The 14,995-nt window shown below is 30.1% G+C and overlaps 1 protein-coding gene across 1 annotated transcript in view; it reads right to left on the bottom strand.

Moving 5' to 3' along the window:
* LOC107436527 (Ecdysone-induced protein 78C) overlaps positions 1-13,015 on the bottom strand; it is a 164,126-nt gene extending 151,111 nt beyond the window's left edge. Inside the window, exon 1 of the mRNA XM_016048288.4 lies at positions 12,279-13,015. Coding sequence (XP_015903774.1) covers positions 12,279-12,486 — 208 coding nt within the window. The 5' untranslated portion in view covers positions 12,487-13,015. The remainder of the gene's footprint in view (positions 1-12,278) is intronic.
* Positions 13,016-14,995: the final 1,980 nt, after the last annotated feature.

Genomic DNA, 14,995 nt, shown 5'->3' with positions numbered 1-14,995 from the left:
TCTCCTTGGAAACCAAAAAAATATTAAATAAATAAATAAACAAATAAAAGTAAAACTGCTCGATCGGATCGACTCCAACCCTTTTTCCCACGCCAAACAAAACAACTCCCAATCTTTTCCATGCCTGGGTATTGCTTTGGAACTGGCGAAGACAATTTTATCGACTTAGTCGTCGCCGTTACCCGGGCAACCAACATGTACCCGCGCTAAAGCAAGACCTTCCCGAACTCAGATTTTGGTTAATGGCCAAATTTTATTCAATGAACGAAAAATCTCGCGGCTTCTCAAAGTAGTGGAGAAATGAGAATTTACACGCAGGTTGGGGGGGAGTGTTGCATTCGAGGTATGTATAAAATTTACGCTCAGGTACGCACCGTCATTTGTAGAAAAGTTCTGAATGCAGATTAAACAACAAGGCAATATGTTTTCATCACGTTTGGTTCAAATTTCAAATACTTGACTTATCGCTATAGATAAACCAAATGCTAATTTTGAGATTTTTACAATAGTTTTTAGTAATAAATGGTAGCGCTTCGCGCTGCCGTGCCAGAGGTCCTTGGTTCGATCCTTGGGCCGGGCAAGGCCGACTCAGCCTTTCATCCCTTCAGTGGGTCGATAAAATGAGTACCAAGCATGCTTGGGAACTAACACTGGGGGCTCCGCGTTCGGCTGACCACCTGACCGGAACATATGCTCCTGCACCCCAGAGCCCAAGGTCAAGAAAACTGAGATGGGCACAGTCGGCCTTGGCCCTCTTAATGGGCTGTCGCGCCACTGAGTTAGTTTTTAGTAATAAAACTTAGGAACTTATAAAATCATATTTAAAGCATGATTTGTATAGAAGTTCTGACTGCATTTATAAACTCCAAGCAATGTATTTTCATTTGGTTCTGATTTCGAATGCTTCATTGACAATATTATGTCTTATTGCGTTTTAATAGACCAAATGCTGCTTTTCAAGTTTTTTTTTAAATATTTCTGCGCGTTATTTGTTGTAAGAATCTGCTATAAAAGCGACCTTTTATTAGAACCATGTATAAGACTTACGTTCTGGTAAAATCATGCTTCAACCGTGATTTGGAAGAAGAAAAACCTGAAGCCATATAAACTTCAAGGCAATGTATTTTTATTTGGTTTTAGATTTCAAATACTTCATTGACAATATTAAGTCTTATTGCATTCCAATAGACCATATGCTGCTTTTCACTTTTTTAAAAAAATAATTTTTTTTTGCGCGTTATTTGTTGTAAAAATCTGCTATAAAAGCGGTGTTTTATTAGAACCATGTATAAAACTTACGTTCAGGTAAAATTATGCTTAAACCGAGATTCGCAGAAAAAACCTGAAGGCATATAAATTTCAAGGCAATGTATTTTTATTTGGTTTTAGATTTCAAATACTTCTTTGACACTAATACGTCGTATTTGTATTGCACTTGAAAAGACTATATGCTGTTTTTCAAGTTTATCTTTGATTTTTGCGTGTTATTTGTTGGAAAAATCAGATTGTTTTTACAAACTTTTTTTTCTTTCTTGAGTGGTGTTTTATTTAAGATGCGTATAAAACTTGCCCCCCAGGTAAAATCATGCTTAATCCGCGAATAGTTCTGAATTCAAATACCTTATTGACAATATTACGACTTATTGCATTTGAATGCATTGCATTGATCATATGCTGCTTTTCAAATATTTTTAGTCCCGCAGTGGACTGATCGTTAAGACACGGTTCCCAGCAGATCACCGAAGTCAAGCATCACTGGCTGCAGTCAGTGTGCGGGTGGGTGACCACTTGGATCAGCCTGGGTAGGGACCGAGGATGTGCGCTATTAATCCTCGTTAAACTGTTCTACCGTAAAGTGCTCGACTTCGCGTGCAGGTCGTCGGGCTACCGAAGCGGGGGTGCCATCCCCTCTGCAGAGGATCAAAATTGTGATGGCATGTCTTCGGATCATCCTCAGGGATGTTTCCCAGACCGTCGCCAATAGCCCATTGTGCAGCTCTAGTGCGACGTAAATGAACAACAACAACAATAAAATATTTTTAGATTTTTTCATCTTCATTATTGTAAAAAGCTGCTATGAAAGCGGTGTTTTTATAAAAACAATGCATAAAACTTACGCTCAGGTAAACTCATGCTTAAACCGAGATTTGCAGAAAAAAATCTGAAGGCATATGAACTCTAAGGCAATGTATTCTTATGTAATTAAGATTGGCGGTCTTACGGACTTATTGCATTTGAGCCATCCAAAAATATTATTTAGGTATTTAGATTTTTGCTATACCTGTTGCAAAAAGACAGGAAGACAATGCTACAGTTGTAGTACGTATTTATAAAACTTACAGTCCGGTGAAAGCAATGCTCAAACCAAGATCTGTAAAAAATAATAATAAAATAAAATAAAATAAAAATGATGGTAGATTAACTCCAAGGCACGAGTTGAGAGTAGCTTACTACAGTAGTAAAATTACTGTAGTCGCTACTTTTTTTCGTAGTTTGTAATGTATTGTGCTACTTTTATTTTTAAAAAAATAGTCTAGTGAGTAGTGTGATACAAAAAATAGTAGTTTGTAGCGATTCCTGACAACTACGTTAGTTGTAACGTTAGTTTAGTATATGGACAGGGTTCTAACACAACTAATTTTTCGAATTTGATGGGGACAAAGCTTAGCGGGTTTGTCAAAGGACGCAATTTTAAATCTACCTGTGACTTTGAGTTAATATGAATCGTGTAATTGGAGTCACGTAAAACTAATATTTATCAGCCAGTACAAATAATAGATAATTTATCACTTTGGCCACACTTACACATGCGAATTTAAATTCGTAAATCAGTGATGTTATTTTAAAGGAAGGAAATACATTTTCGATGTATTTAATTTCTTAGAGGAAGAATAATCGAGCATTAAACACTTAACGAAATTGCAAGTATTTGATAATTTCCAAGCATGTCTTAAATGAAAATCTCGTTGTCAAAGAAGGGCATTTAAAAGTTGAAGACTAAATGAACAAATTCGAAAAAAAAAATATGTTTTAGAATAACAAAATGGCTCATGTGAACATGAATAAATATTTCTTCATGTTTAATATTATCTAATTTTTAAATCAAAACCATTTTGAACTTAATGTGCAAATTAATTTCTCTAGCAGTGTAAATGAGACAGGTGTAAATTAACTTCTCTAGCAGTGTAAATTATACAGCTGTAAATTAATTTCTCCAGCAGTGTAAATTAGACAGGCGTAAATTAATTTCTCTAGCAGTGTAAATTAGACAGGCGTAAATCAATTTCTCTAGCTGTGTAAATTATACAGGTGTAAATTAATTTCTCTAGCAGTGTAATTATGCAGGTGTAAATTAATTTTTCCAGTAAAGTTCGGTTCCTTAAAGTATTCACTACATTTAGAAAAAAGTAGTGTAGTTAACTACATTTGTAATAAAGTAGTTTTAAATGTAGTATAATACAAAAAAAATTTAGTTTCTCCGACCACTGCTCCAAGGCAATAAATTTTCGTTTTGTTCAGACTAAGGTATAACATGAAAGGTTATACGATTTATTGCATTTCAATAAACGAAGTACAGAGTTTCTAAAAAAATTATCGTCATTTTTTGTAAAAAGCTATGAATTAAGTTGAGGAAAATATGTTCAACATGATAATATCTATATAATAAAGACATTTGCAGGCTAAACACCATGAAATTCATCATATTTATAGCGCAATATCCAAAAATCTGTTTCATAGCACTGCAATACATATCTTCTGCATTTTTAATCTCATATTCCAGCATTACTGGAAATATAAATATTCCAGCAGGCGCAAATCTATGAAACAGAAAATCATAGGGTTACAGCAAAGGAATGAGAAAAGTTGAACTTTTCCATCTACCGTAGATATTTTTTGTGTTTTTTTTTATAGGAAATTTTTATAGATATTTTTTGTCGTAAAACATTTTTTTAATAATACTTTAATAACATACATAGCACTCTTTTGGAAAATTATGAAAACGGCGCAAAATAGGAGAGCGAAGATAAGCAGCAGGTTAGTTTAAAATGAGAAGTGTTTGTGGTCTCATTTCAGTCGAAAAATTATTCCGGCTTAAAGCAATATGTGAAAATGTGCAAAAATAGAGAATTATTCGATGATTTTAATGTTTTTTTTCTCATCTAGATGGAATAATCTTGCCAACTTGGCGATTTAATAAAAAGAGGAATGATTTTTTAAATATGCAAGCTATTTGTCCGTTTTTTAAGTCCTGACGATTCTTTTCAACGCCATAGTTAATATGGAATAAAATTAAGGCTTTGATTCCACTTTAAGGCACTTAAAATGGGGCTTTTTATTTTCTTTGGCAAAAGATTTCGAAAATCAGATATTAAAACTTTCAATATGGTAAAAAGATCAAGGTCATTCAAAATAAGTAATATCGTCGAACATTTCCTTTGCATATTCTTTAAAACTTAAAAAAATAATAATAATACTTTTAATCAAGCTAGTGGAGAATGAAAACGAGTAAAAATCATTCTAAAAATCGGGAGGTACCCAATCATTTACTTTAAAATCTATCCGAATAAAAGTTTTAATGAAATTCAGGAGCCAGCAGCATCATCATATCGAATGCAAACAAGTTTTGAGTCATCAAGTGCCCTTTTTAAGTAAACAAATTCATGCAAAAGAAGTCGTTGGCCGATAATGAAGTAATCGGAGAAGGAAAAACCTCTGATAAAAGGGAGGGTAACTTGATACTAAGTTTTGTTTAATCAAAATGGCAGCAGCAAAGAAGAATTTTCATCCCGCATGTCTTTGTTCAAGGATTGCAAAAAGAAGATTGTTCACCTCCAAGAACTAATCTTTCTTGTTTTTTTTTTAACCACAGCTTTTTATTTTACCTCTTTTCTTAAATCACAAGTGGTAATGATGAAATTTATAAGCGAAATATTTAATTGCTTAATAATTATATTTAAAAAATATATATTTAATAGCTTATGAAATTTAATTGCTTAATGCAGTGTTTCCCAAAGTGTGTGGTACGCTTACCCCCAGGGGTACGGGAACAGTTTAGCTGGGCTACTTCTTATGCGAAATATCTTGCAACAAACGAAAATTTCAAAAATTTTTACTTAAAAAACAAAGCTGGCCATGAAAATTTACGATTACATATTTTTCTATTGACTATTTTTTGCAGTTGGTGTCAACAGCCAGTTGTGATTTTTAACTTTATTATCCATTCTAAATAAACATTTTCTTCAAAAAACACATTCATTTTTTTATTAGTGGTACACAGCGTGACGAAAAATTTAGAAAGGGTCACAAAATTTAGAAATCAAAAGTCATAAGTTTGGGAAACACTAGCTTAATGTATTATTTACAACGGTTCTCAATTTTTTTCAGCCACGGAACCTTAAACGATCGAACTTCTTTTGGTGGAACAAAGATTACGATTTTTGCTGTTTAAGTTAAGTATAGTAGATTTCGCTGTTTAAGTTGAAAGTCAAGTTAAGTTATGTTGAAATAAGCTAAAATATAATTTTTGAAAAAGAACTGTTATAAATTGTGAGAAAAATAATAAGAGAAAAGTATTTTTTATTCTTGAATTTGTGGTTATTTTATTTTGAATTTCAAAGTTCGATGAGAAATACTGATGCAATAATTTATAAATGAATATTGTTAAGCAATTTATTTAATGTATCATTATTAGAAAAATATTTATTATTTTAAAATTTCCTATTTCAATTTCATTGCAATTTTACATAAATAATTTAATAAAAAATAACCAAAATATTAAATAAATAATGGATTTTTGGTTGGATACAAATTACAGGTTCTCCTATTACAGGTTCAAAAAATCACTACTTGGTTAAAAAAAAAAAAACCTATTTTAAACAGATTTATTATTATTATTTTCAAATAGCAAAAATTTCAAATATTTCCAAAATGTGTGTGCCTTTGATCCCTTTATTAATTTTTTCTCTGCTAAAAAAATACTCTGAATGTTAAATAATCCAGTAGTTCTGCTACGTTTTTTTAATGTGTGCATTTGGGTTAAAAGGAAGCATCAGATTCAGTAAAAATGTAGTTTTTCGCATTTTCAATGTAGTTTATCTTAATTTTGCTTTATTTTAGTGTACATTTTTCTTAAAAACAGTATTAAAATAATAATTCCTTAAAAAATTAGTAAAACAAGGTTGGTTATTGAAAATTGAAAAAATGCCGTATAAGCAATTTAATATTTTTCAACAATTTCACAAACTTTATGTCGAAATATTTCTGTCAAGTAGTCACTAAACTGGTCCAGTCATATTTTTTCCTTTTTTAGAAAAATCTAATGTCTGGATTAATAATTTATTTAAAGAGTAAAAAATAATTATATAACCAATAAAATGTTAAACAGTTTCAAAAGATATCTATAAAAGCATGTTGTCAAGAAAAAAGTTTCCGTTATGAGACTATATTATTTATTGTTTGACTGGCTCTTTCATATCTTAATATTTTTCATAGGATTCAATGACCTCTCGGGGTGGAAAAAAAAAACAGAAACAACATAGCTTAAAAGAAAAAGAACATCCTGTGATAGAAGATTAGAATGTTCCCCAAATCTCCCCCACACTGAAACTGATGCTGCCTTCAATCTCCAACAACTTTGTTTACAAGAGGACAAGAAGAGCTGTTAACTTCGATTTCGAGTTTTTGACTGCTTTGGGAATCTTTTTCATCCCTGTATTTACAAATAATCAGTTTCAAAAAATTATGAAATCGATTTCACATCCTAACGAACTACATCATTCAATTTGTTTTTAAATTGCAAATTTATTAAGTAAAAATGTGTATAAATTTATAAAGTATAAATTGTTTGGCGTGTACTTACTTTTTTAACATATACTCTCACATATTTAAATAACTTGTTTCAATAGTACTTAAAGAAATAATTTATAATTTAGATTTATAAACATCCTTATAACAAATTTATATTCTTTTATATTAATTTTACAGTAATTTTACATTGATTTTTAATTATTTCATTAATGTTAGAAATTTAATGAGCGCGTTGAAGAAAATGGGTCAAATTTGCTGTCTTAATAAGTTGAACCTTTCTTAAATTTTCACTCTTAAACTTCTCGACACTCTATGGTTATTTTATTTTATAACCGTCGTTGAACAGCCGACCCAATTTCGGGTTTGCAACTACTTATGTTCAACTCCATATCTTTACAATTTTGAACACAATCCAAAAGACAAGGGAACTCCTGGATCACCAAGTATTGGGAGAAGTTTTTCCTTCGTGGAGAACTTTTTGATGGAACTAACTCACATTTGCGTTACACAGAGTGAAAAACCATGAAAACCTCCCACGGTTAGCCTGACGACAAGGGAACTCTAACCCATGATCCGTCTACCACTGAGGATATTTTACGTCAGCACTTTGGTTGGTGCGAACCGGGTGCAGAATTCGATTGATCGAACCCAGGTCACCTCATTGGAAGCGAGCTCTCTACTCTCTGAGCCACCACGACTTACACTCTATGGTTAAACGAAATCATGGTTCATTTTAGTAACTTGTACAAATTTTTACAGGATGAAGAGCCAGAAATATACTTTGCCAAATGCCTTACATATTTTTAATTAAGTAATTATTATTATTGTTCCTATTATTTTGTTTTAAGTAAGAGAATTATTAAAATGTTTCTTCTTTCTTTGAATCTATTGAATAAATTCTTTCCAAATTAAACTTGGCTATGTAAAAACAAAATAGTAGCACAATGTATTCTTTTGATTTGTTAACTAAAATAATTTTACAAAACAATGGCAACGAACCATTTTGTCTCAGGATATAGAGCTCTCGCCTTCTAATGAGGTGCCCCAGGTTCGAATCCCAGCAACGGCTAATCGATTCGAGCTTAACTCTTATTTCGCACTGACAACAGCACTGACGTAAACTATCCTCAATGGCAGATAGATCATAGCTTACATGTCCTCGCTATCGGATTACCCGCGAGAGGTTTGCATGTTTTTTCTTTTCATAGTGACGAAAATGTGGGTAAGTTTAATCAAAAATGTCTCCAAGAAGGCTAGTTTGCTTTAATGCTCGACAGATGAGTTCTGTCGTCTTCTGGAATCGGGTTCAAAATTATGAGGCAATATTGAGGTGAACATTGAAACTCAAAAATTGTTAGGCTGTTCAACGCTCGTAAAAACTAAATAAATAAATAAACAATTGTCAGAAGTGGCCTTATTTAATTATTTATATGACTATTAACTGAACATTAAATTTTATTTTAACTCGTTTCTTAGCAAATTGTGCCACACAATATTAATGTAACTAATCAGATAATTTAATTTTTCAACTATCATGAAAAAGTCAAGTTTTTGTCACCTAATGCGCACACATAACCTTTCACAACATTTGACATCTTTATTTCCAAAAATAAAAAAAGGAACAATTCCAAAAGATATTCATCAATACAGGCACCACAACGGAAAACCACACCTCAGCAATTACTGACATATATATGAAGTTGATTACTAACTGCATATGTGGCCTTCAAACATATATGTATCAAAAAATTTATGACAACTAAGTTGGGGAGAAGGGGGATGTCCGTGCGTGTGCTTTCCATTAAATTGCCATTTAGGGCGGTGGGTGGGTGGAAGAAGAGGGTCTCAGAGTTATGCCCAACGTCCTTGAAACAATTCCGAGATACCCATAGAAACGTGACGACCATGCAGAATAACGGGCGAATCGGAAAATGTGTCAAAGGTTTAATCAATACCAGGGTTTGCAAAGGGATTCTCGAATCAATATTTATAATTTACGAACGGAAAAGATGAAGAAAGAAAATAACTGAGTTCGTATGAAAAATTGAAAAAAGAACTCAAGAAGAAAGTTGTCGTTTTAGATAACTGAACTGTAATTAGGATTTAAAGGTGCTTTTTATGCCCTGAATGTCGTATTTTTTATAACAAACAAGTCAATTTTATTTTTACAATTTTACTTAGTTTTGTTCAAGTTAAAATCAAAAAATTTATTTCGTAAATAATATATATATTTTTTTTTTTTGAAAAATTAATAAGTTTGAAATAAGAAAACGATTTTAAAAACTTTAAAAAATCGTTTGCTCAAAAAGTCAGAAACGGTTTTCAGACATCTCAATCAAAAAATTTATTTCCTACATAATATTTTTTTTAAAAAAACTTAATAAGTTTGAAATCAGAAAGCAATTTTAAAAACTTTTTAAAATCGTTTGCTCAAAAATACAGAAACATTTTTTAAATAAAATAATGCATGTTAAGACATTTTTTGATCATTTTACTGAAATTTTTCGTGAAATTTAAAATCATAGTTTTGCATACTTCTTATATAAAATGTAAGTAGAGTTGTCAATTTGTTCTATATTTCACAAAATACTTAGTTTTTAGAATTTACCAATGGAAAGTTTTTAATCATTAAGCCAGAATTTGTTTATTTATTTAAAAAAATGATTGAAGTCTTTTTCGTTAATTTTTATGTAATGATTTTTTGAACTTCGAATTTCAATTTCGATAAACATTTCATGAATAACATATTTTTAATTTAGCTTAACCATTAAAAGTAGAACTGATAAAGTACATCTTCATTCTTAACGATATGGACAATGGGAGAGAATGCCTGTTATTTAGATTGTATTTTATGATTCGTCATTTAAAAATTTTGTTAATTCTCAAAAAAAACTTTTACAAATCAGTATTAGTGCTTCAAAAATTTCAATAACTTACAAATCATATTAAGTACTTTAAAAATTTTATTCACTTACAAATCTGATTTTAGTTTTTAATCTCATTTTTTAAAAGGCTAATTTATTTACTAGTCTGATTTTTTCCCAATTACTAATTACAATTATCAATTTTTACTAATTTAAGCATTTTAAAAATCTTATTCGTATTAAAGATCTGATCAATCATCATAGTATTTTTAATAAATTGATTTATTTTCAAAAAGATAATATTTAATTGTTATAAACTTTACAAAACTGATTAAGTATTTTAGTTTTTCATAATATACGAATTATACTAAATGTTTTATGTATTATAAACCTAATTTGCACTCAAATGCTTTAAAATGCTTCATTTTTTTAAATAAAAAATAAGTGCATTTTTATATAGAAATTTTTTTTTCTGCCTTAAGTTTGCAGTTGTACAACTATAAATATTTTAGCAAAAAAAATTAAAAAATATTCAATTAACAAAAACATTTTAGAGGACATATCTGCTCCTAAACCCTTAAAAAACTCTAATTATTTCAGGACAGTAAATAACAATGTAAATGAGATTCGATTGTTTTCTAACCTTCATCAACTATAAATAACACGCTCTTCTCCGTTCCTAGCACCTATTTTCAACTCCTATATCTAATTCTTACATCAACTGCCACCAGAACTGTCTAAATTTTATTATAGACCTCTTGAAAATCATATTAATTTAATTTACGATTTTATTAATCAAGTAAAAGTTACTTAATGAGAAACTCAATAAAATTAAATCATTTAAATTATTTTTAATAAGGTGCTTAGTATTGTTGCATTTTTAATATTTTAAAATTTAATAAATTCCTCACTAACCCTTTATCATAATTTCTACTACACAAAGATTAAATTTTAAAATCTAATCTATTTTAATTTTTTATATTTATTAAAATATGTAATCTATTTTAAAATATAATCTAATATTTTTAAGTCTAACTAGAATTTTACGATATCGTAAACTCAAAACAGAAGAAAATTCTACATTGGTTGTTTCTATAAGAAACATGTGGTAAATATTTATTAAAAATTCATTTATTTAGTAGTAATAACTAAAAATTCATTAATTTAGTAGTGATAGTATAAGTAAAATGCAAAAGAGAAATAGAAATATCAAGAATTCAAGATCACATATTATACAAATGATTAAAAATTCATTTATTTATTTTTTAGCAAGTAATTTCTTAATGCTTTTAGATATTCTTAACAAAATCTGCTATGACATTTCTGTAGATATTAAATTAAAATGTAGAATATAGATAAAGATAAAATTTGTAAAGGAAATATAGATATTTAGAATTTAAAATCATAACAAAAATATACAACTGATAATTAAAATAATTTATTTTATAGCCGAATTCACTGATATTTTTCATGAACTCTCTTAAGACATTCTTTTACAAACACTACTTTTCACAGATTAAATATATTAGCATAATAAATAGCATTTTTTATAGCACACAATTTTAAACTTATTCCAAGATGCTTTCTGTGATTATTATTTTTTTATGCAAAAAATATTTCAATATTAAATTTATGTTCTAACAGACGATATCTAAGATAATTTAAATTCAAATATTGTTTAATATTGAAAAGATAGATTGCAATCAAATACATACCAACAATTAACAATTTTTAACGAACATTCTTAATTGACGAGAATATATCTTAGCTTAAATACGTTGCTTTAATTAGTGTCTAAGGATATATTTTAAATTTATCATACTTATGTACAGTCGAGATTGTCGAAATGTTGTAAAGATAAAAATTATTTACCATTATGAACTTGACAAAAGCATTAGTTCGATATTGTAAAATGTTGTTTAAAAGATATCGAGATGTTGTAAAATGACATGAATAAAATTATTCACTTAAATACGAACATCAATTAATATACTTTAATAAATATTTTAAATCTATAGCGAATTAGCCAAAAAAAAATTTTTTTTTCTTAAAAAGACACATAAAATCATTTATCATTATGAACTTGACAAAAGCATTAGTTCAATGTTGTAAAATGTTGTTGTAAAAGATGTCGAGATGTTGTAAAATGACAAGAATAAAATTGTTCAATTAAATACGAACATCAATTAATATACTTTAATAAATATTTTAAATCTATAGCAAATTAGCCAAAAAAAAATTTTTTTTTTCTTTAAAAAGACACATAAAATCATTTATCATTATGAACTTGAAAAAAGCATTAGTTCGATGTTGTAAAATGTTGTTGTGAAAGATGTCGAGATGTTGTAAAATGACAAGAATAAAATTGTTCAATTAAATACGAACATCAATTAATATACTTTAATAAATATTTTAAATCTATAGCAAATTAGCCAAAAAAAAATTTTTTTTNAAAAAAAAAAAAAAAAAAAGACACACAAAAATCATTTATCATTATGACCTTGACAATAGCATTAGTTTAAAATTAGTAACACTTCAATCATCAAAGAGTGTTTCTTTTATATTCGGGTAATGACCCACAATATTAGTAAACAAACGCCCACTCACCTTGAGTTACGGGTGGAGGTGACTTCTCCCTGGACTGGGGGGTCGACGCATCACTGGAGGAGCTGGGCACGGCTCCTCCACCTACGCTATCATCCTGACCATCCTCTCCTTTAACAGTCCGAGATGACCACCCGGACGATGACGACGAACTGACATCTGGCAATGCAATATCGTTACTGCTGCTGCTGTCTCCCCTATAACCCTCCATTTCTCAGGATCCGAAAATCCCATTAGATAGTAAATCCACAACAAAACTTATTTTGCGAGTTCGTTACACTCCGACTCCTGTTTTTTACTCCATTGTTTACAATCCTTCCTTCTACTCCACAAGGTCACCAGACTAGTAGGATGACGGGAAGATGTGCTCCTGCTCTTCCACTCATAGCATCTTTTTAGGATGGAATGGGAAGATGCGGAGAGAGAGAGAGGCTGTTTTTAGGGGGCGGTGTATAAATTGCCTTTTTGTTTTTTTATTTTAGTTGACTGCTCTCCGGTTTTTTTTTCCTGGAGTGTTTTTTCTCGCTCTGTTCCTTTCCTCTCTCTAAATCTGTAGGACTAGAGTAGGGATGGTCGGTCGCTGAAAGCAGCAATCCACATTGAGCAGGGTTGCCCTTGAGCCGGCGAGAAGGAACGATTCTCCGGCTATCAGTTCGCCAAATGTGTCGCCAAGGCTGAGACTTGGAAGCGAAGCCGGTGATGAAGTAATCGATTAGTGTTTGATTACGGTTCGCTTTCTGAGAGAAATGAAATTATTTTTTATTTCTTGAGATAATCTTCTTATGTTTTTATTTAGATTATTTAGTTTCTTTAAATCAATTACTCTTAGTTGTTATTTTTGAAAAAAATTTTAAAAGTCGGCGTTTTAAATGATAAAAGAAATTTCGTCTTAAGCTAAAGATTCATTAAATCACAAATCTTCTTGCACACGATCTCAGCAATTTGTAATTTCGTAATGAATTAAAACTAATACTTTAAAATTCGAATGCGCAAGTCTTAAACTCGAAAATTGAAACTAATACTTCATAGTATAAGCAGACCATTGAATGAACAATTAAGCACAGCTTGCCTTTAAATAACTCGTAATATGTTTAAAATCAGTATCTTTTTGATAATTGATACTGTCAACATACTTGTTGTAAAAATGCAAATTATGTTTAAGAAAGAAATGGAAGAATTTAAAAGTATTGTTTTAAGATTTTGGGGTTCAAATAATAAGTAGTAATATAACCAAGTTAAAGGGCAACTTCTACCAATGAATAAACACGAACTTTTCCAGTGACTGAATATTTGATATTCTGATTATATTATGACTTTTTAATGTCTTATAAGTCATAAAGAGAAGTTTTTTCCTGGATTTAAGACATACAATACTTAGTATTTTGAAAAATTTTACACTAGGTAATATAATGTATATGTGCATCGAAAGTTGCTGGTCGATTAACTAAAGAAAAAAATATTATCCATTTTCTTTCTTATACGTTGTTATTTCGGATATTAAGTAAATTCCAGAATAGGAAGAAGATAGCGCAGATTGCCGAAACATCAGTTATAGTTTTCTTTCTTTTTTTTTAATTTAATTTAATCTCTAAAATATCGAATTTTGTCTAGATTCTATTTCCAGTTAAACCTTGTGGTCCCATACATTTGTTTACCTCATTTTTTTTTATTCTTCAAAATATTTTATTTTATTTTATAACCATCGTTGAACAGCCGACCTAATTTTTGGGTTTACGACTACTAAAGTTCAACGCCGTAACCTTGTAATTTTGTACCCAATCCAAAAGACAAAGGAACTCCTGGATCAAGTAATGGGAGAAATTTGCCTTCGTGGTGGTCTTTTTGATGGAATTATCCCGCATTTGCGTCACATGGGGAGGAAAACCACGAAAACCTCCCACGGTTAGCCTGACGGCAAGGGGACTCTAACCCATGATCCGCTACCACTGAGGATATTTTAAGTCAGCTGTAGTCGGTGCAAGCCGGATGCAGATTTCGTATCTACCAATCACCCTGCAATTCAAACCTGGGTCACCTCATCGGGAGGTGAGGGCATTTTCCCTTCGGCCACTTGAGCTTGACCCTTAGTATGTGTCAGTTTTCGTTTCTAAAAATATGTAAAGGCTATTTCATCGTTTACGAATGTCGTATTAGCTGACTTTAAAAGCACCAAATTTAGCTTTAAAAGAATCTAATTTTTGATAAAATCAATTTTGGTGTCATTTACGTAATTTTTATTAGTTAAAAAAGTACAAACTAACTGTTACGAACAAAACTGAATATGTTTTGTCATTAGCAGACAGTCTTAAAGTTTTAAACTTTTAAAAGTTAATAAAACATAAAGGAATTTTAAATGGAATTGTTATATTTTCGCAAAAATTAGTGGAACTACTTATTTATGCATTTAAAGATGCAACTATGACATTCGTAAATGGTTTAATTGCTCATAAGGATATCATTATAAAAACGATATAAAATAGGATTTTAAAAATGTATGTTAAGAGCAGGGAAAATGGGACACCTTGTATATTCCATTTCTAATCAATAAAGGTTAGTTTTGTGTATATCATTGTTTCACCAAAACAATAGAATAGTAAAACAATTGATTGAATTAATAAATTACAAATCATGTTTTCGTAATAGTGTGCATTGTTTAAACCCATTTCAACAATAACTAAAATTCATTTTAACAATAACTGATATTTTATTTCAACAATAAC

Source organism: Parasteatoda tepidariorum, chromosome 6, assembly GCF_043381705.1.
Source record: "Parasteatoda tepidariorum isolate YZ-2023 chromosome 6, CAS_Ptep_4.0, whole genome shotgun sequence".
Lineage (NCBI taxonomy): Eukaryota > Metazoa > Arthropoda > Arachnida > Araneae > Theridiidae > Parasteatoda > Parasteatoda tepidariorum.
Note: the sequence above shows the minus strand (reverse complement) of the source record. Positions and strands in the feature narration are given on the sequence as shown.